This window comes from Emiliania huxleyi, assembly GCF_000372725.1.
Source record: "Emiliania huxleyi CCMP1516 unplaced genomic scaffold EMIHUscaffold_109, whole genome shotgun sequence".
Lineage (NCBI taxonomy): Eukaryota > Haptophyta > Isochrysidales > Noelaerhabdaceae > Emiliania > Emiliania huxleyi.
The window spans coordinates 123,953-144,887 of record NW_005201851.1 but is presented as its reverse complement, the minus strand read 5'-3'; the positions used below and the strand labels follow the sequence as shown (position 1 = coordinate 144,887).

Below are 20,935 nucleotides of genomic sequence, written 5' to 3'. Positions count from 1 at the left end.
GCCCCAAACAGAACAAACGTCAAATGAAAATTGACAAAGCCGGGCACAGTAACTTAGGCTACAGAAAAAAAAGACGGCAAGACCACACCAACAACCTAAACTTCGCGGCGAGGGGGGTCTCGAGGCAAGCGCGCGGCGAGGGCGGGGAGGAGGAGGCGAGACCTCGAGAGTGGAGCTGCGGCGTGGAGCTTGGGGCTGCTGCGCTCACCCCCCCGCGCCGCTGGACAGGCCTCGAGACCGCGCGCGTGGAGATGGACCGGCGGCGGCGGCGGATGGACGCGTCGGTTCTCGTCGGCGAAGTTCTTGCGCCCGCGGGCGGCGGCGACGGCGACGGCGGCGGGGAGGGGAGGCGAGGGGTGACTCCCGCGGCTCAGTGAGTGAGTGTTGCTCCATGAACTAGTCAGGCGGCGATGAGGGTCTGCGTGTCCGCCTTCTCTCTCCAGGGGCCAGGGCGCCGCCTGCATGGTGCCTGCCTGGACACTTCCTAGACACTTCCTAGACACTTCCTAGACACTTCCTAGACACTTCCTAGACACCTCCTAGACACCTCCTAGACACCTCCTAGACACTTCCTAGACACTTCCTAGACACTTCCTAGACACTTCCTAGACACCTCCAATGGCACGTGCCAACCGCACACCGCCTCACGCGACAGCCGCACGGGCCTGAGCTGTTGCTGAACAGACATCCCATACTGTACTGTCCCCGCCCTTTGTAGGATCGAGAGAAGTTAGAAGAGATGACGCTGTCCACAGTTAGCTGTGGAACCCTGGGCCTTTGGAGGTGTCCATGTTCTCACCATCGCAGGTGCCTGCCGCCAGCCCGCCGCCTGCTCCCGGCTTGCGAACCGGTGCGGGGCTGGGTCCTCCACGACGGCTGTGAACAGCGTCTCTTCACACCTCTAGCTGTGAACAGGTGCGGGGCTGGGTCCTCCGCGCGGTGACGACAACTGCGGCGCAGCGCTCGCGAGGCGGCGCGGCGGGCGAGGCGGCGGGGGCGGCGAGTCCTCTCGTGGGGGGGTCTGCCGACGGCGAGATGTAGCCGAGATACGCGCGAGATACGGCCGAGGCACACGCGCGGTGTGAACGGCGCCGCTTCGCACCTGCCGGCTGTGAACAGGCGAGCACGTCGCCGTCGCGCACGGTCACAGCGTGGCCACGCTAACCGGCACGGGCATGCTCGGGCTGGAGATTGAGGAGGAGCCTTCCCTGAACCGCCTCGCAGCCTTCCCTACAGGCATGGGTATGCTCGAGCTCGAGATCGACGGCGTCGCCGCCTCCTCCTTCACGCTGCCGTCGCCCGGCCTTTGTTTCACGGCTCTCTTCCCTTAGGCGTCGCCGCCTCCTCCTTCACGCTGCTCGCCCACGGAGCCGCCCCGCAGACCGCGGCAGAGTGAGGAGTCCGCAGCCGGGCTGGAGCGGCTGACGGGGCATGACTGTAGGGGCCGCGCCGCAGATCGCGCTGCTGCTCTCGCCGCACGCGGTCCTCCTCCTCTCGCTCAACGCCTCCGCCGCCTCCGCCGCGTTCGCCGCGGCGGCGGCGCTCGAGGAGGCGATGGCGAGGGGGGAGGGCGGCGCGGCGGCGCGTGCCGCGGCGTCTGGCGCCACTTGGCGCTCCCAAATCCCCCGCGCGGTGGTGCTTGGCACGGCCGCGTTTTCTTTTTTTATGCGGCTCGCGTCTCGCCTAGGCTCGGCCGGCTCGCTGGGGGCGGGTGTGAATGGGTCATCGTTGAGAACGAATCACCGCCATTGTCCTCAGGCGCTCGCGGCTCGCGGCGGCAGGCTGTTGATCGCTCGCTGATCGCGATGTCTTGTCGCTGTTGCCGTTAGGCACGCTCGGCTCGTGGGGCGGGCGTGGAGGAGGTGGCGCCGCTGGGCGCTGTGGTGGTTCGGGCTGGAGGCAGAGGCGGAGGAGGCGGAGGCGGCGGAGGCGGAGAAGGCGGAGGAGGCGGAGGAGGGGGGGGAGGAGGCGGAGGAGGAGGCGGAGGCGGCGGAGGAGGCGGCGGCGGAGGAGGCGGAGGTGGAGGCGGAGGTGGAGGAGGAGGAGGAGGCGAGGCTGGCGGAGGAGGAGGGCGGCGCAAGGGAGGCGGAGGCGGGTCTGGGGAGAGAGGGGGCGGGGGCGGGGGGCGGGGGCGGGGCGGAGGGGGAGGGGGCGGCCGCCGAGGTCGACGCGTCAGACTCCTGGCGGCTGCAGACGGCGATTCTGCCGGCGGTGGAGGCGCTGGCGGGCGAGGCTTAGCCGAGATGCAGCCGAGAGGCAGCCGAGAGGCAGCAGAGAGGCAGCAGAGAGGCAGCAGAGAGGCAGCAGAGAGGCAGCAGAGAGGCAGCAGAGAGGCAGCAGAGAGGCAGCAGAGAGGCAGCAGAGAGACAGCAGAACGTAGCAGAGAGGCAGCCGAGGTGCAGCGAGAGGCACAGCCGAGATGCACCCCTTCCGTCTCATCCGCACAGGCGCCGAGCCCCTCGCGATGCTGCTGCTGCCTGCGGTGGCAGGCTCCGGCCCCGACGCCGCGCCGACGGCGCTCGTGCTCTACGACGGCGGCGCGCTCGCCTCATACGACCTCGGGGGGACAGCTAATCGAGGAGTGACTCCTTCATCAAGACGGACTACTTCTAGGCGCGCTCGCCTCATATGACATCGGCCACGCACTGCTCGCGAACCCCGCCGCGCCGCCGCCGCCCGGCAGCATCGGTGCGCTGCTGGCGGCGGTGGGGCGGGCGACTTCGCGGCGCCTGTCGGAGGATGCTGTGCGGCACCACCGTTAGCCAGTTCTTGACTGCTCGTTTTGAGTGGACAGGCGCTTGTCGGACGGTTGTGCCGCACCGCCCATCACTGCTGTTGAACGGTGTGTAATGAAGGAACAGGCTCCTGTCGGAGGACGCGCTCCCCCTCCCGCTGCTCCTGCTCGGCGTCTTCGCCCTCTCTGCCCTCGCCGTCTCCCTCTTGTGCGCGCTGCGCCACCGGCTCGGCACCGGCGCGCGCCAAGGGGGCGGGGGCGGAGGAGGCGGAGGAGGCGGAGGAGGCGGAGGAGGCGGAGGGCGTGCCCTCCTCTACCCGCTGCTGACGCTGCGAGCGGCGGCGCGCCTCGCCGCGGAGCTCGCCGTCCCTCCGCTGTGAACGGCGCCTCTTCACAGCAGCTGCTGTGAATAGGCGCGCCTCGCCGCGGAGCTCGCCGTCGCGCCGCTGGTCGCCATGCTGCTGCTCTGGGCCGACTTCCGCACCGAGTACCCGCGGGGCAGCCGCTCGAGCCTCCTCGGGGAGCTCCCCTTCACGGACCTGTCCCATAGGCTGACTTTCGCGCCGAGTACTTGCGGGACGACGACAACGGCCAGCTTCCTCAGGAACCCTTGCCGCCCCGGCCGCCGCGGCCGCAGCAGCAGCCGCAGCAGCAGCCGCAGCAGCAGCCGCAGCAGCCGCAGCAGCCGCCGCAGCCACCGCAGCCGCAGCAGCAGCCGCAGCAGCAGCCGCAGCAGCCGCAGCAGCCGCCGCAGCCACCGCAGCCGCAGCAGCCGCAGCAGCCGCCGCAGCCGCAGCCGCAGCCGCCGTTCGCAACGCCGCCGCCGCCGCGAGCGGCCGAGCAGCGGTTCGCGGAGTCGCCGGCGTTGGGGCGGCCGAGCTCTCCGCGCTGCACGACGCAGTCTTGTGTGTGAACGGCGGCTCTTCACAGCTTCGGTGTGAACAGGCGGGCAGACTCCCCGCCAGCCACGGTGGAGGCGGCTTCTGTGTCGGCCTCTTTTGCTCTCGCAGGTGGCCGGGCGGGGAGGGTGTGAACGGCGTCTCTTCACGCTCGCGGCGGTGAATAGGCCGCTCTGCTCGCGGAGGGGACGCGTCTCAACGAGGCGCATTGCCCGCCGGGCATGGCGAGCTGTATGATGGACTCGTGACGCGTTCGTAAGCCATCACAGGAGCGCTCAACCTTCGTGCCACGGCGGGCTGGAGCTGGTTTGTGACTGCTGAGTCTCGCTCGTGTCCAAGAGCAGGCGCTCAACCGGCGGGGCATGACGAGCGCGCGGTTGCAGCGGGTGCGCGACAACCTCGCCCGCGCGGCGGTCGGCGCGTCGGGCGACGAGCGCGCGACGCTGGAGAGGCGTTTGCGTCTCGCCGGACGCCGTCTGAGCGCACAGTCTGTGTGGAGGGCTAACTATGCGTGATTACCAACGAGGCGCCTGCGACTCGCCGACGCCGGACTGCTGGCGGCGCGGCAGGGCGACTCGACCCTCGAGGGGCTTGCGGTCGCGGACTTGCGCGCGAGGGCGGCGGCGGCGGCAGCGGCGGCGGAGGCGAGGGCGGGGGTGGCGTCGGCGCAGGCCGCCGCCCCGCAGGCCGCCGCCCCGCAAGTCGCCGCCGCTCGCCTCGCCGCTCTGACGGCGGCCGATGGGGCTGCGGAGGCGGCGGCTGCGGAGGCGGGTGCGGCGCTGGGGGAGACGGCGGAGGCGAGGGTCGCGGCCCTGGCGCAGCTTGACGAGGTGACTGCGCGGCTAGCGAGGCGCGCGGCGGAGCAGGCGGAGGCTGGTGGCGAGGAGTTCCTCGCCGGGGGGGGCGTCGGCGAGGCGGCAGGCGGCGTCGCGGGGGCAGGCAGTGCGGAGGGAGGCGGCGCGGAGGGGGGCGGCGCCTCGGCTGCCGCCGATCCGGCCGGGGGGGAGGCGGCGCCGCTGCCCCACGCCTTGCGTGGCGCCGCTTATCCGCCCCAGGAGCATAGAGCTGCGTAGCGCACGCTGCACGGATACGGCTTTAGCCATGTCTCGTTGAGAAGCATGAGACCCACCGGCCCGCGGAGCGAGATGGAGTATCGGGCGCGTGCTACAGGTGTGTGCGCGGAAAGAGGAAAATAATGAATCTTTTACGCGCACACCTGTGGACACGCCGGTGATGACAATAAATAGAAACTAGCGCAGACGAGAGCAGGGCAGACCCGGGGAGCCGCGGGAGCAGACGCGGCATCGGCCGCCGAGGGAACGTTGGGTATGGGAAGAGGCACGAGGAGGGCGGCGACCTCAACCGAGGACCAGTCGCCAGACGACGCAGGGCAGACGACGGGGAGGCGGAGCTAACGCGCAGGGCGAGACGAGGAGGGAGTCGAAAAAAAACCTGCAGGCATAGCACAGCTCACAATCAGCACCCTGTGTAGTATGAACCCCGCGCGTGCTCGCGCCCCAACTGACAACTCATCATCGTCCCTCGGACACCACCCGCCAGCCGCGCCACCTTCGCCCACCTCCAGCCGCGCCACCTTCGCCCACCGCTCTCGCATGCCATCTCGACAATCCTCTCTGGGCCCCAGACTCCTAACCACTTCCCTTGCTCGCCCAGGGTACGATTCAGAGAACCCTGGTGCACCTGTTCGCAGGGTTCCGCCCCACTAAGCAGGGCAACCTCTCTCGAGGCGGCTAGACTATCTCAAGCTCTCGCCCACCCGTGTCGAGTCGTTACACGTCCCCACGTTCGTGCTAGCCGAGCCAACCGGCCGAGCCCAGGGCTATCCATTCGAGACGGACCTGCCCCGAGACGGCCCTTCGGCACGGCGGTGGAGGCGGCGGCGGCGTACGCGCGGGCGGTCGGCGAGTACCAGCCTCCGACAGTGGCTGGTGCGGAGGGCTTGCGCTTGCACCTCTCCAGCAACAGCACCGGGTACAAGGGCGTGTTCAAGCAGGCCTCTGGCCGCTTCCGGGCGATGCAAAGGGTGGGCGGAAGGAGGGCATTCCTCGGCACCTTCGACACGGCGGTAGAGGCGGCGGTGGCGTATGCGCGGGCGGTCGGCGAGTACCTGCCTCCGACAGTGGCCTTCTCGTACGTGCAGCATGTCAAGTAGAGAGGAAGAGGCAGACGCGAGGTCTATAGCAGACCACAAGCATTCTCTGTCTTTAATTTTGTTTATTCCAGCGAGATTTTTCTTCTTTTCAGCCACAGCTCTGCCTGTCGCCGTTGTAGCGTTTGCCCAGTGTTGTATGTATGTATGTAGGAAGGTGAAGAACAGTCAGGCTCGGACTGGAGTGTTGTGCGAGCGAGTTTAGTCCGAAAATCTTTTCACCGTCGGAAGGGCGCTTTTGTCGCTTTCGGCAACACTGAATCATTCTACCGGAACATGGTTGAGGGGCATGGGCCCTACTGCGAGGAGGGGGAGGGGGGGAAGGGGGGGGGGGGGGGGAGGGGGAGGGGGGGGGAAAAGAAGAGGGGGGGGGGGGGAAGGGTACCGGGGGGGCGGCATTGAGGGGGAGAGGAAGAGCAAGGGCGAGAGAGGGCAAGGGACCGGGCGCTGGCATACCAGGGGGGGCAGGGTGGTGGGCGGCGACCGCCGCATACCGTCCTACGGCGGGGACTATCGCTACGCCAGGGAAGACAAGGGCGTCGAAGTGCAGCTGCTGCTGTTCGAATCGTTCGGCGGGTTCGGAAAGGGGGTCCGTGAGATCCTCAGGAAGGCGGCGGACGTACTACAGAACAAGCTGACGCGGGCCCAGTACCTCGATGAGGTGACTTGGACCACCAAGAGCTGGCTGGGGCTGCAGAAGCAGCGCATCTCAGTCGTTCTTCACACGGCAATCGCAGAGCAGGTCGTGAATGAGCTTGCCTGTGGCGGGGGTGGGCGGGTGCACGGAGCTAAGTGCCTCGCCACCCTCGCCGGAGTCGCTTAGGCGGCTCCCGTGGTGTACCTGTGTTAGTGCCAGTGCGAGCCAGTCCCGTGCCCAGTCCTGTGCCCAGTGTCGTGCGAGGGAGTTTTGTTGTAAAATTCTTTTCACCGGTTGTAAAATTCTTTTCACCGATCTGCTCGCGCGAGCCACAGCTCTCGCAATCAGTGGCTGTCGCCGACGCCACCGTGGCGGGGCTGGCTCTGCGCGCACAGAACTGATGCCGCTGGCTTCGCGTACCGAAGCGCTCGCGGCGTCCGAGCCGGGGCGGGCGGCATCCGAGCCTCAAGGGGCAGCGGTCGCGACGGAGGCGGAGGGCTTGCGCTTGCACCTCTCGAGCAGCGGCAACACCGGCTACAGGGGCGTGCGCAAGCAGGCCTCTGGCCGCTTCCAGGCACGGCACATGGTGAATGGGAGGAGTGTCAGCCTCGGCTACTTCGACACGGCGGTAGAGGCGGCGGTGGCGTATGCGCGGGCGGTCGGCGAGTACCAGCCTCCGACAGTGGCCACGGAGGCTGAGGGCTTGCGCCTGCACCTCTCGAGCCGCAGCAACGCCGGCTACAGTGGCGTGTGCAAGCACCGCCCCTCTGGCCGCTTCGAGGCGCGTCGCAAGGTGGATGGCAAGGATGTCTACATCGGTAGTTTCGGCACGGCGGTGGAGGCGGCGGTGGCCTATGCGCGGGCGGTCGGCGAGCTGCAGGAGGCTGGTCGGCTGCGAGGAGGAGGCGACTGGATCTCCGCCGATGCGGCGCCCTTCGCGCCGGGCAGCGCAGACGTGCGGCTCCTCGCCGAAGCGATGCGGACGCGGAGCTTTCCGCGGGCGGTCGTGCTCACCGAGGCGATGGCGGTGCAGCTGTACGGGCTGGTGATGAAAGCGAAAGACAGGAAAATTGCCGGGCTGCAGTGCTGCTCGCTTCTGGCCGACGTTGGGGTGCAGGATCGATGCGGGCTGTACTCTGCGCTGGCCTCGCTCGCTGCCGGCGAGTACCTCGAGCTGCGGCGCTCCGCAGCCGATGCCACAACCGCGGCGAAGCTTCTTGAGCTCTATTTGAAACGGATGTATCAAAACTGCATTCCCGAGCTGAAGAAGATGAAGCGTGTGCCCCGGGAGGCGGCCTGGCTGGATGTGCTCCGCCGCGACCACTCCAAGGGCCTCTCCTTCACCTTCAAGCGGGACCTGCTCGTCGAGGGCGGCGGCGGCGGCGGCGGCGGCGGCGGCGGCGGCGGCGGCGGCGGCGGCTCGGCCAGTCACGGCGGCGGCGGCGGCGGCGGCGAGTACCAGCCTCCAGCTCAACCTTCGTCAGCGGAGGCCGTGGCGCCGCGGCACGTGCAGGTCCTCGAGGAGGAGGCGGAGGGCTTGCGCTTGCACCTATCGAGCAGCAACGCCACCGGCTACAGGGGCGTGCGCGAGGACTCATCCTCTGGCCGATTCGAGGCACGGCACATGGTGAATGGGAGGAGTGTCAGCCTCGGCAGCTGTGCCACGGCGGTGGAGGCGGCGGTGGCGTATGCGAGGGCGGTGAGGGAGGCGGAGCCGGCGGCGGCGGGCGGGCGTGCCGTCAGGAAGAAGCGGGCGCGAGGAGCGACAGACGCGGGGCAGAGTGCGAGGCGAGCTGGTGGCGGAGGCGGCGGCGGCGGCAGCAGCGGCGGCGGCAGCGGCGGCGACGCACTGTCATCCTCGAGCGACGCCTCGCCCTCTGCGCCCGACGCGAGCGTTCAACGCGAGGCGGCGGGGGAGGGAGAGGACGATGAGGTGGAAGTGGAGGTGGAGGAGGAGGAGGCGGAGGCGGAGGAGGAGGAGGGGGGGGCGATGAGCGACGATGACGATGGGGTGGAGGAGGTGGCGCCGCCGCCTCAAAGCTCCGCCGCTGCCGCTCCGTTGCTGGAAGGCGGCGACGTGCAGATCTCTGCCGCATCAGGCGCTTCGGAACTAGTCAATAGTCAACGTGAGATGATCCTCACTTACCCACTCCCTTGCTTGCACCGCACAGGCCTGCTGCCCGAGCATTTGCCGCACCAGCGGGCGCTCTGCCCGCTTCACCCCTTCCATGCGGCCGAGAGGCTGGTCGCGGCGCCAATCGATGGCAACGAGGCGGTTTGCCCCAACTGCTATTGCCTCATCTGCGACGCGCCCGTGTCCGAGTGCCGCCACTGGCGGGGCAGCGACACGCTGGCGCACTGCAATGCGCATAGCAGCAGCACACTGTGGCGCCAGAAGCGCGTCAATGCGAAGCGGCAGCGCACGCGGGTGGTGCGGGCAGCGCAGGCGTCGGTCGACCCGCAGCTTGCGCAGCCTTCTCGAACTGGTCTGAGGAGCGGGCTTGGGTGAGGTGCGTCGCACGGTTGTAAGGAGCACCGCATCGATGTTCGACGTCGCAATCACCATCAGCCCAATGTGAGGCAGCGCAAGACTGCGATCCAACTGAGTGTATTGTGTCTCTGTCCCGAGAACTGGTTGGGTAGTAGTCTAAGTCCACCGCCACTTCGCGGTCGCAGCGCTGTTTGTCGCCCGAAACGCCGCATATCCCTCTCTACGGCTCTTACTATGTGGCGCGTGCCTGGCGCCGGATGCGGGCCCCGGAGAAGTGCTACGTCGGAGCAATAAAAACGTGCCCATCCCAACCGAGAGAGACATGCGTGTTTTGCATGGGATAAGGCACTCGGAGAAGCCTCCCCGCGAGACATGCGTGTTTCACGAGAAGCGGGGAGAGATCGCGACTGGAAGAAGAGAGTTGTAGAGCCATACTCGCGGAGACACTTGCGGATCGACGGACGAGAGCACGAGACGTGTGTACCATGCGAAGACGCGGTTACTTCGAACCAGGTTTCGCAGGTGAAGAGCGTCCTGCTAGGTAGCGTGATAGGATGGCTGGACACGAATGTCGGAGAGTGTTTTGTTACGTGCCCCGTCACGTACGAGAAGACGCTGGACGCGCTCTTCAACACGTCAAACGGCAATTATACGCGCATGTACCCTCTGAAGGACACGGCATATAAGAGGAAGAAGCATGGAGCTGAGGATCTGCTCAAGAATATGACGACGGAGGATCGGTCGCGAGTACGGGCGAACCAGCTGAGCACGGACGGTACGCTCGACGCGACGCTAATCTCTGCATGGCGATGGTTCTATTGCAATACAGAAAGAAGGGATGGCACGAGATCACTAAATTCGATAGCAAAGGAAGGATAACTGCGCCGTACGCGCTGTATAAGGCAAAGAATGTGACTGACCCTCTTGTGCGAGAACGGAAGCTGCACAAGGCGACGGACGCAGACGCTGGAGGAACAGACCAGGTCCGCATTCTACTGGGCGAACCGACGCGAGTGGAAGAAGGCATGGAACTGCTTCAACTCGCTCAAACCTGCGGACGGCCGGAGCCGAAAGGTCGTCGACGAATTCATCAACAAAACTCCGCAGGCCAAGGCACCACCCGAACATGCGATGCGCGACGAACCCGGATATGAGGCGGGCAAGTACAAGATCAAGCCAGAGATCTTTGCCAGGTTCGTTCGCAGCTGCAACGTCACCCGAGCTGGAGGCCCTAACCACGTCGACTACGACTTTGTGCGCATCATCACCGACAGCGAACGTGGCTCCAAGTGCCTCCTTAACTACTTCACCGCATTCTCGTGGGGCGTCGAACACCCTCGGTTGCAGCAGCTCGACGCCGACCTCAAAGCCCTGTGCCTCGTCAAGGAACCGCCGTCAAGTCGGAGCCAGTCTGCGGCGACCACAGCGCTCACCGGACACCGCAGGGATGTGCGAGCTTTTCAGACAAGCCCCCCCAAGAAGCATCACATGATGCTTTTTTAAAGTTCACCACTTCTGCAAAGCGTGAAGAGGCACGAGGAGGGCGGCGACCTCGACCGAATACGGGGTGTGGACCGTGAGTTGACCAGGGGTTGTGCGCCGGGCCCTCCTGCTCGGCTCCAGCGAGTAGACAAGTGTTGTCATCAACAGAGTAGAAGGACCTGACCTCGGGGCCGATGTGACCAAGCGCTGGTAGCGTGGTTTTACCTCCCACCCATGGTCTCACAGTGTGCTGGCAGTCGCCGAGCAGTGTCGCTCACACAAGCCGCAGCACAAGTGACTGAGGGCCAGTGAGGGCGAGCTCATCGCTGTCACAGCTGTGGCAGCCGCACAGTAGGCTGTGCCATCTGTGCAGAGCGTGTGCGCAGCAGAGGAGCTGCTCTCCAGGCTTCAGGCGCAGAGAGATGCATGCCGCCGAAGGCGCTGTCGAGGTTCGCCGAGCGCGGCGCAGGTTGAGGGCCACCGTCACCGACGAGCGCGTTGGACTTTTCACTCCGGACAAAGACGGGGACACAGCGGACGGTGCGGGGTGTGTCCCTGTCATACTGGGCCACGTAGCGGCGAGGCGCGGGACCGTCTGTGGCGAAGTGGGTCGCGTCCCTCGATTTCCTCAAACTCACGGTCCACACCCTTTATGGAGGGGACCCGTCGCCAGACGACGCAGGGCAGAAGACGGTGAGGCGGAGCAGACGCGCGCAGGGCGAGACGAGGGAGGGAGCAGGACTTTGCGGAGATCAGCAGGAGGATGTACGAAGAGATTAGGAGCAGCAGGGACCCGAGGGACCATGTGGAAGACGGCTAGTGCTAGTCCCCCATCGGGAGGACGACCCCGGCTAGTCTCCGACCACACCCACAAAGAACCCTGCACAAAGGAGATCGCAAGGGCGGGGGCCTGTTCCTTTTTACCCATCTCACAGTACGAGTAGAGAGGTGTCCGTTTTTATTTATTTATTTAGAGCGTGCCTTACCCTCACCGCCCGCTTCGCTGCTTCCCCTCCTCCGCCTCCAGCCTGGCCAGCTCCGCCGCGAGCAGAGACCGGTCCTTGGTGTAGTGGTACTCGCTCTGCCGCGCGCCGTAGCGGTGCTCGCGCCCCCGGCGCACGCAGTCGCGCATCGCCGCCCACTTGTGCGCCAGGTGCCGCGGCATGCCGTCCACACGCAGCTCCTCCGCGGCCGAGGCACGCAGCGCCTGGTCACAGCCGGACCGCGGTGTCATGCACCGTTGCTAGTTCCGAGCAAATGTGATGTCGACGCAGCGCAGCGCCTCGTCAAACGCAGCCTTGGCTGCCGCCGCCTCGTCGTCACTCAGCAGCGGAGGCAGCGGCGCGGGAGGGCCTCGCAGGTGCGACGCCTGCTCCCGGGCCAATCTCGGTCAATCTCGGGCCAATCTCGGTCAATCTCGGTCCAAATCTCGGTCGATCTCGGACTCTCTCGGAACACCGCAGGAGAGAGATGCCTGGTGATCCCGGGCAGACTAGGTTCATCTCGCCGGCAAGTCGAGCACGAAGAGTGTCTAGGACGTGTCTAGGGAGTGTCTAGGAAGTGTCTAGGACGTGTCTAGGGAGTGTCTAGGGAGTGTCTAGGGAGTGTCTAGGAAGTGTCTAGGAAGTGTCTAGGAAGTGTCTAGGAAGTGTCTAGGAAGTGTCTAGGAAGTGTCTAGGAAGTGTCTACGAAGTGTCTAGGAAGTGTCTAGGAAGTGTCTAGGAAGTGTCTAGGAAGTGTCTAGGAAGTGTCTAGGAAGTGTCTACGAAGTGTCTAGGAAGTGTCTAGGAAGAGTCTAGGAAGTGTCTAGGAGGTGTCTAGGAAGTGTCTAGGAAGTGTCTAGGAAGTGTCTAGGAAGTGTCTAGGAAGTGTCTAGGAAGTGACTAGGTCTAGAAAGTGTCTAGAAAGTGCCCAGGGAGCGTCTAGGAAGCGTCTAGGAAGCGTCTAGGAAGCGTCTAGGAAGTGTCTAGGAAGTGTCTAGGAAGTGTCTAGGAAGTGACTAGGTCTAGAAAGTGTCTAGAAAGTGCCCAGGGAGCGTCTAGGAAGTGTCTAGGAAGTGTCTAGGGAGTGTCTAGGCAGTGTCTCTTGCCGGCAGGTCGAGCACGACGACAGCGCGAAACGCGACCCACGCGCCGAACGTCGGGTGCACGCTGAGGAACATGGCGTCGCTAAAGTAGCAGACTCCGGCGACGCGCGCGGCGCGGTTCATGTCGACCAGCCGCGTGGGCGTCATGTCGGACGCCCAAAAGCTGTCGTGCGCCACCGCCGCCTTTCGGCCGGCTGCTGCGGCGGACGCGGCGGCGAAGCGGCCGACAGCGCCGCAAATGGCCTCCGCTGCAAAGGTGTCGACGGGGTCGGAGAGGGCGTCCGGGTCCTTCTGCGCCTTGAGCCAGCGCAGGAACGCCGGCCACATGGCGCGCGAGTTGCCGACGAGTATCGCCAGCGCGTCGCCCGACCGCCCAAAGTCGGGCAGCGGCGCGAGCGCAAAGGGCGCCTCCTCGCCCGAGGCGTGCCGCTCGCCGGACGCCTGTGCAATCGCTGCGCGACGGTGGTGGGCTCTGCAGACGCCCGAGGGAGGCCAGTGCTGTGGCGCGGCGGGAAGAGACGCGGGAGGAGTGGCACAGCCGATCCGCAGGCTGCGAGGGAGGGAGGCGCCTGCAGGTAGGCCGTCGAGTCGGTCGAGAGGCCGAGCTCGCGGATGTAGTCGTTGTACCAGCCGGCTCGCAGCGGCGCGACGACTGAGGCAGCGGCGACGAGAGTGAGAGGGGAGGGAGCAAAGGGCGTGGCGAGGAGAAGGAGAGAGCGACACCGTCGAAGCCAGATTTTTGCAGTTCCGCGGTGAGGGCGGCGTACGCTTGCTCCGCACTGCTGTGAGCGGGCTCGTCGGCTGTGTCTGTGCTTGGGGTGCGCTCGATGCGGGGGAGCGAGGCCATCGCTTGGGCGATGGCAAGCGAAGCTGGACGAGCTTCCTCAGACAAAAAGAATTCTTATGATACAAGCCTCTCTCACTGCTCTAGCCTCGCACGTTGCTTCCTGTCGTCTGTTGTTTGTTGTGCCCTTGTTTGTTTCTCTTGGCACCTTGGAGTGCTGGGGGGGGCGACAGGAAGAATGTGGCCCTGAGTTATGTATACGCCAACTCAGGGTGTGTGGCAGCCAGCTGGCTGTGTGTCTTGTGAGCTTGTTTGTGTCTGTGTGTCGTTCGTGCGTGTCGTCATCATCTGTCTCGCGTCCACCCATACCGCGTTGGTGTCCAGTCCGAGCCTGATGCATTTCGCCGAAAATTTTTCGCCGACGCGATCAAGAAGCACAGGACGCGTTCAGGGAGCGCCAGCGAGAGAGTTAGGGGACCCTTTCTATTCATGATCAGAGGTCCTCAGCAGGCAGACGGAGGTCCTCACAGCAGGAGGTCCTCTCACGGCAGAGGTCCACCGCCTCCACCAACCGGCTAAGGAATGATCGAGGGAGCGCGGCGAGTGTCAGAGCAGTGTGGCATCGACACACACTATCTCAAAAAGGTGTCTCGTGGTTGGTGCCCTTTCCAAGTTGCTCTAGGCGCCTCCGTCAAAAACCGAAATCCCATTTCAAACAAACACATAAAGAATTTTACAACAAACATAAAGAAAGTAGACGAGTGGTGCGATCAGGTACTCGACCCCTTGATGTGTGTTTTCTTTCTTTCTTTCACCAACAAAAACGAGAAAAAGAATAGATGCTGAGAGCGCAGAGCGACTTGCACCACCTTACACTGACTTTCACCCTGCTTTCACCTTCTCTTATTGAGCTTCCTCTGATCGCCAGCGGCACGCTGGAGGGAGGCAGCGCGAGACGCAGGCAGCGAGATGGTGGAAAGCAGAAGCCCGAGATGGCGCAGCGGCACGGGGGTCAGGGGTCATGGCCGCGCCTAGGCGTACTCCAGCGAGATGAGAGGTCCTCACAGCAGAGGTCCTCTCAGCAGAGGTCCTCACGAGAACAGAGGTCCTCACAGCCGAGGTCAAATCGCCGCCACTCTCTCACTGGCAACATGTGCATGCTCGCGCGCGCTGCTGACGACACGCGCAGAGCAGTCGGAGGACACGGAGCCAGGAGGAGCAATTAACCGATGCGGCTTGGCGCTTCGTGCCTCGCGCGATTGTGTACAGGCGGCGAGTTACTGGTTGATGCCTTGATGGCTGAATGCAATGTATGTGTGTAATGTCAAAGGCGTACCAGTAAAGAGTGCGTAAGTCCGACAGATCGGATGAACACCTCTCTCGTCACCAACTCAGTTGTAATCATATCAAATTAAAAGAGTCACCCACACGTACCAGTAAAGAGTGCGTCTCGTCATACGTACCAGTCACTGCCCCCCCCCCCCCCCCCTGCGTGACAAGTGCAGGAGCGGTAAACGCCTCGCTATGGCGAACCGCACCTTCGACTCGAATCGCACGTTTTCTTTTTTCTTGCTTTTCATCTTTATTCATCGTGGCCCACATGCGCGAAGATTGGTAGATTGCAGGCTGGCTGGCAGGGCTGCGCGGCGGGCTGCGGTGTGCTGTGGGTGGTCGCGCGCCTGCCTGATGGTGCACGGCGGCCGCTCAGCCCGCCCGACCGGGTCGTCGGCGGCCCAGGGCGCGAGCGTGCGGACAGCGAGCGACTGGGTCCAGCCCTGGGTGGCGCAAGATCTGACGTTCTGTGACAATCGTCAGATCCGTGTTTTTCTCGTTGTTTTGTCGCTCGCTCCGCTCGCCACCTCACGCTCCGTAGTCCGGCCATGGCCAGTACCCCGCGTCTCAGTGAGACGCGTGGTACCATCCAACTCCGGTCGAAGGGCTCGAATGCGCTCAGCCTCAGGAGGAACAAAACCACGCAAATTCTGCACGCCTCGCTGCGCCGCTGGCTTGACTGAATCAGGCAGCAGGCTGCTGCTGCTGCTGCCACAGCAGCAGTCTGCTGCGGCCCTAATACGCAAGTTAATGACTAGCAGCACTGCCGGGGGCATACGAGCCGCCACAGCCGGTGTGCGGCCGTGCACTGCCACCTGCCTGCGGCTACGCACAATGTGCGCTCGCATTGGATGAGCCCTGCTGATGGACCTGCGTCGCCTAGCTGCACGAGAGCAATGCCGCAGGCGGTGGCCGTGGCATACACTGCGAGCACACTCGGTGCAGCTGCGAGGTGCAGCAAGAGCACGTCGTTCCTGCCTCTGATGCCACTCTCGCGGCTTGTAGCGCGTCACTCGCGCATGCTCTCCAGGAGCTATGGCGGGCGCGTGTGTGGGGCTGTAGCCTGTGTTTGGCCGGTTCTGACCCGTTTACTATCAGTATCATGCCCGGGCCACAAAAAATCGCACACGGGTAGCGGCTCAGGGGCCCAGTAAGTCGCGGAATCGCCAAATGTCACAACCTGCGCCACCCAGGGCTGGACCTAGTCGAGCGTGTGAGGGCTGCTCTGAAACGGTCTCTGTTCGTGCGATCGGCTTTTGTTTAAACCTCATCTTTGTTCATTGGCCCCAACATGGCGAAGAAGATTCATTGCACGCGGCACCTCCGGCTGCTCGTGGAGCGCGTTCAGCCACATAGCGGCTGGCTGCTGTACGGGTTCGCAGGATCACTGCAGGCCATGGATCGCAACCCCCTGCTGAGCGCGGCTTGGGAAACAACCTCAACGCTCTGTTGCGAGCCGCCGCGGTCGCCGTGACGACTAACCGCAGGCTATGGGTTAGCACCAATTATTCCTCGGTGGCCAGCTTCATGAGGCCATCGCACCAGCTAGATGCACTTGTCTACTGGGGCGGCGCGCCCGCGCCGACTCGTGTCCCGAGGGTGGCGTACGGTGACGTTGTCCGGGCGCAACGGGCCCATCGGCCGCTCCTTGGGGCGTCGCACAATGCCAGCGTTGTTGAGCTCGAGGAAGTGCCAAGTCAAGCAGATCAGCATGCGACCACGCTCCGTGTCTCACCGCAGCTTGCGGTCGCCAGGCACTGCCTCGCCTCTGCCCTCGTGCAACCAGGTGCGGAGGTCGAGAGGGAGGTGGCCAGCATCCTGCGCCGCAAAAGTAGGACTGTGGCGCTGCACATGCGCACGACAGACAGCCACATGCACGCGCGATTCGCGCCGGAGGTTGTCAACGAGACGAGCCGCGATCATAAGGGCTGCGCGGGAGGCGCGCGACACATGGCGCACTGCGCGCTGCAGCTCGCCCGCCAGTCTGGCGATGATGCCCAAATCTTCGAGGCGAGCGACAACGAGCTAATGGACGCGCAGATTCGCGAGGCCATCCCGTTGGTGGTGCAATCGCGAGGCCTGCCGGTGCACACAGGGCGCCCCGCCACCGCAGGCCACAGCCACGGGTACACAAAGGCGCTGGTCGACTTCTTTGTGTTCACGCGCGCGAGCGTCATGGTGAGCAACTGCTTTCGGGGCAGCACGTATGCCATCAACGCAAAGCTCCTGCGAGGGCACCGCCCCTCCATTGGACCGTTTTCCGCAGGATGCAAACAGCTGAGCAATGGCAGTGCGGGCGATTTGTCACGCCCACACGCTGAGTCTACTTCGTAGGGTATAGAGAAGCTGGAGTTTTCGACATTGTTTTGGCGTAATAAAGCGTGGGGAGTTGTTTTCACACCGTTCAAACGCGGCCCAGGAGCGTCCACGCGCCTCGCGCATTTGGCTGTGTTGCCGGCGCACCGGTGCCTCGGGAGACAGCCAAAAAAATCGGGGAAAAACGCGGTTCAATCTTCAAATGGCAAATGGGCGTCGTCACGGCAACAACAAACAACAGACGACAGGAAGCAACGTGCGAGGCTAGAGCAGGCTTGCTCCTCCTCTAGCAATCTCCGCCGACCGCGAGGCCGGACTAGACCGTGTGTGGGGTCATGTGAGGTGTCTCTGGACCAACGCATGTATGTAGGAAGGTGAAGAACAGTCAGGCTCGGACTGGACACCAACGCGGTATGGGTGGACGCAAGACAGATGATGACGACACGCACGAGCGACACACAGACACAAACAAGCTCACGAGACACACAGCCAGCGGGCTGCCACACATCCTGAGTGGGCGTACACATCACTCAGGCCACGTCCCCCCTGTCGCCCCCCCCAGCACTCCAAGGTGCCAAGAGACAAACAACAGCACAACAACACAGACAGGCGACAGGGGCGAACGTGTGAGACTAGAGCAGGCTTGCTCCGCCTCTAGCAATCTCGTCGCCGGCCGCAAGGCACGGACGAGACCGTGTGTGGGGTCTTGTGAGGTGTCTATGGACGCCCTCCTCACAGGCTAGCGGCCAGCCGCCAGCCCTATCTCGCACTCATGGGTGACGACAGTTCATTGGATGAGTGGTTGCGAGCAGAGGCGCGTGTGCTGAATCTAGATCGCACGCCGTGGCATATGACTTGGGTAGGCGTGCGACCGCAGCGCGCCCGCCGAAGGCTCGACCGGGCGCGCGTGTCAGCCAGAAGTTTGCCAGTAGAGCGATCCTGGTCTTTCCGAAGACGAGCCCCGCGCCACGGGTGCCAGCCGTGCCTCCGCGGGAGCCGCCTCTCGAGCCGCGTCCCGCCGGCACTGTCCCTGAGTGCGTCCCGCCTCAACGGCACGCACTCGGCGAGGACAGTCCGGCCGACAGGAACGTGTCGCGCGCCGGCGACGAATGCGGCGGGGTGGGTGTGGGTACAAAGCGCCGCTTCGACGAAGCGAGGTAGGCAGGCGCCCCTCACGAGTCCGTTCAGACATGCCACACGCCCCTCGCAAGCGAGGTTGGTAGGCGCCCCTGGCGAGACCCGCAAGAGATGCCGCACCCCTCTCGTACCTATACTCAACCAATGAGAAGGTGAAGAGATGCGAGAGAGGGCCAAGCCTGATAAAAAAAAACGTGACCGCTGCTGCGCTGGCTCCGCTTCCCGAGTCGCTCCATCGCCCCTGACGATGAGCGATGAGCCGGCGCGGAAGCGCATGAAGCGAGTCGTGGTGGACTCCGACGAGGAGGACGACGAGGCCGGGCCCGCCGCTCCACAGGCTCCGAGCCCTGTGCCGGCTGCAGCCGGCGGCGGCGCCGCAGCCTCCTCGGCCGCGGCATCCTCGAGCGGGGCTGGCGGGGGCGGAGACGGCGGCGGCGCCGCAGGCGACGACGACGACTGGGATCCTGAGGGCGCGGCTGCCAATGCGGCGGCGGCAGGCGGCAGCAGCGACGGCGGCGCGCAGCGCGGCGACGGCGGCGGCGGCGGCGCGGGCGCGAGCGAGCCCGCGGCGTCGGGCGCGGCGGCGGAGGGAGAGAAGGACTGGGAGGACGAGGAGGCGGTGATGACGGAGGACGAGGACGAGGACAGGGACGACAGGGGCAGGGAGGAGGACGACGAGATCGGCCCGCGCAAGGGGAGGAAGGCCGTGGAGTTGGATTCCGACGACGAGGGGTTGATTGAGGAGAGCAGAGCAGGGATTCCACCATTTTCTTGGCCCGGGCCTCCCCCGGTCCGGGCCGCCTTTTTGGAGGCCGCTTTGGTGGCGGCCCCACCACTCCCTCCCTGCGGCCCCCTTCCCCGGTTCCCCTTTTTCCCCCACCTTTGGCCATTTGGGTTGCGCCTGTGCAGCGGGGGGCAAAGAAGCCTTCCCCCCCCCCCCCCCCCCCGGCCCCTCCCACCGGCCCCTCTCCCCTCGGCTCGCCAGGAGAACACGGGGATCGCGCGGCCGAAGAAGACCGCGGCCGGAGGGCGCCTCAAGAAGGGTCCGCAGCCCGCCGCCTCCTCCGCCGCCGTAAAGGAATTGTTCTTTTTATTACTAGAATGTGAACTACTGTAGGCCCCCAGCCCGCCGCCTCCTCCGCCGCCGCCGTCGTCGGAGACACCGCCGACGAGATCCAGGCGAACTTTCCGAGACACTTCCGAGACACTTCCGAGACACTTCCGAGACACTTCCGAGACACTCCCGAGACACTTCCGAGACACTTCCGAGACACTTCCGAGACACTTCCGAGACACTCCCGAGACACTTCCGAGACACTTCCGAGACGCTTCCGAGACAGCGCTGCCGCCTCCCCTTGCCCCCTTACCCCCATGGTTCTCGCCCTGTCCTCCCGCCCGCCCGCCCGCCCGCCCGCCCGCCCTCCCTCCCTCCCCTCCCTCCCTCCCTCCCTCCCCTCCCTCCCTCCCTCCTCTCCCTCCCTCGCTCGCTCTCTCTCTCCCTCCCTCCCTCCCTCCCTCCCTCCCTGACCTCGCCTCGCTCTCCCCGCGCCAGGCGCGGCTCTTTGGCGGCGACGACGACGACGAGGGCGGCGGCGGCGCGGAGGGCGGCGGCGAGGGCAGCGAGGGGGGGCGGGAGGAGGAGGTGCGCGACGAGGACGACGACGACGGCTTCATCGTCGACGCGCATGGCAAGGCGGTCGCACCGCACCGCCCACGGTACCCGAACCCTCCGCTGGGTTCGGGTAGGGTGGAGGTATGGGAGTAGGCGCTCCACCGGCGGCGGCGCGAGGATGGCGTCTCGGCCGAGCGCGCGGAGCAGGCGGGGGAGAGCGAGGCATTACCATTCACATGAACAATTAATGATTACTATGAACGTTGAGAGGAGCAGGTGGAGGAGAGCGAGGCATTACCATTCACATGAACAATTAATGATTACTATGACCGTTGAGAGGAGCAGGTGGAGGAGAGCGAGGCCATCTTCGGCACGGACGCGGAGCTGCGCGAGCTGCTCGAGTACACCGGCGGTGCGGTCGAGGAGGGCGAGGAGGGGGGGGGCGAGGAGGGGGCCGGCGTGGAGGCGGAGGCGGAGCTGCTCGAGGAGACGTCGGAAGAGGACGGCGCCTTCCTCGACGCATGCGACTCAACGGCTCCCTGTAGAATGATCAGGTGTGAATGACTTAGGACGGCGACTTCCTCGACCTAACCGAGGAGGAGCAGGCCGACAAGGAGGAGCGGCGCGTGCGCAGGGCGGAGGCGCGCGCGCGCGCGGCGGAGCGGGCGCGGCGCGGCGGCGGCAAGGGCAGGCTCAAGGAGAGGCTGGCGCAGCTGGCCGAGCCGGAGACGCTCAAGCAGGCGACGCTGACACAGATCTCCCCACATCTCCCCACATCTCCCCCATATCTCCCCCATCTCTCCCACATCTCTCATATTCACACAACACACGCAGGCGATGCTGACACAGATCTCCCCCACATCTCCCCCATCTCTCCCCCATCTCTCATATCTCCCCCATATCTCGCAGGCCATGCTGACACAGATCTCCCCCACATCTCCCCCATCTCTCCCCCATCTCTCCGCCATCTCTCATATCAACACAACACACGCAGGCCATGCTGACACAGATCTCCCCCACCTCCCCCCCATCTCCCCCATATCTCACATCTCCCCCATATCTCGCAGGCCATGCTGACGGACGTTGACGAGAAGATCCGAGCCACCGACCTGCCCGAGCGGCTGCAGACCGACCCGTCCGTCGTGGACAGGCCGCCCCCCGAGGCGGGCGAGGTGCGATCTCCCCGCACCTCCCCGCACCTCCCCGCATCTCCCCGCACCTCCCCGCATTTCCCCGCACCTCCCCGCATCTCCCC

General features: G+C 65.1%; 4 protein-coding genes across 4 annotated transcripts in view; 3 read left to right on the top strand and 1 right to left on the bottom strand.

Annotated features, from left to right (window-relative positions):
* Positions 1 to 2,464: 2,464 nt before the first annotated feature.
* On the top strand, positions 2,465 to 3,892 carry EMIHUDRAFT_223338 (hypothetical protein; the record flags this gene model as incomplete). The annotated part of the gene is made up of 4 exons (XM_005792173.1): positions 2,465 to 2,581; positions 3,148 to 3,275; positions 3,680 to 3,744; positions 3,819 to 3,892. 4 exons carry the CDS (start codon positions 2,465 to 2,467, stop codon positions 3,890 to 3,892), a joined length of 384 nt encoding a protein of 127 aa, XP_005792230.1.
* Positions 3,893 to 6,840: 2,948 nt separating this feature from the next.
* On the top strand, positions 6,841 to 9,019 carry EMIHUDRAFT_223336 (hypothetical protein; the record flags this gene model as incomplete). The annotated part of the gene is made up of 4 exons (XM_005792172.1): positions 6,841 to 7,803; positions 7,954 to 8,098; positions 8,612 to 8,945; positions 8,971 to 9,019. 4 exons carry the CDS (start codon positions 6,841 to 6,843, stop codon positions 9,017 to 9,019), a joined length of 1,491 nt encoding a protein of 496 aa, XP_005792229.1.
* Positions 9,020 to 11,401: 2,382 nt separating this feature from the next.
* Positions 11,402 to 13,369, bottom strand: EMIHUDRAFT_466638 (hypothetical protein; the record flags this gene model as incomplete). The annotated part of the gene is made up of 5 exons (XM_005792171.1): positions 13,223 to 13,369; positions 13,036 to 13,151; positions 12,503 to 12,940; positions 11,696 to 11,782; positions 11,402 to 11,620 (listed from the first exon to the last, which is right to left on the bottom strand). Exons 1-5 carry the CDS (start codon positions 13,344 to 13,346, stop codon positions 11,402 to 11,404), a joined length of 984 nt encoding a protein of 327 aa, XP_005792228.1. The 5' UTR covers positions 13,347 to 13,369.
* A 4,946-nt stretch (positions 13,370 to 18,315) lies between these two features.
* The window catches only part of EMIHUDRAFT_454389 (hypothetical protein), a gene marked incomplete at both ends in the record, with an annotated part of 13,307 nt that continues 10,687 nt past the window's right edge, over positions 18,316 to 20,935 (top strand). The window contains 4 exons of the mRNA XM_005792170.1: positions 18,316 to 18,417; positions 19,723 to 19,764; positions 20,020 to 20,097; positions 20,748 to 20,852. Coding sequence (XP_005792227.1) covers positions 18,316 to 18,417; positions 19,723 to 19,764; positions 20,020 to 20,097; positions 20,748 to 20,852 — 327 coding nt within the window. The remainder of the gene's footprint in view (positions 18,418 to 19,722; positions 19,765 to 20,019; positions 20,098 to 20,747; positions 20,853 to 20,935) is intronic.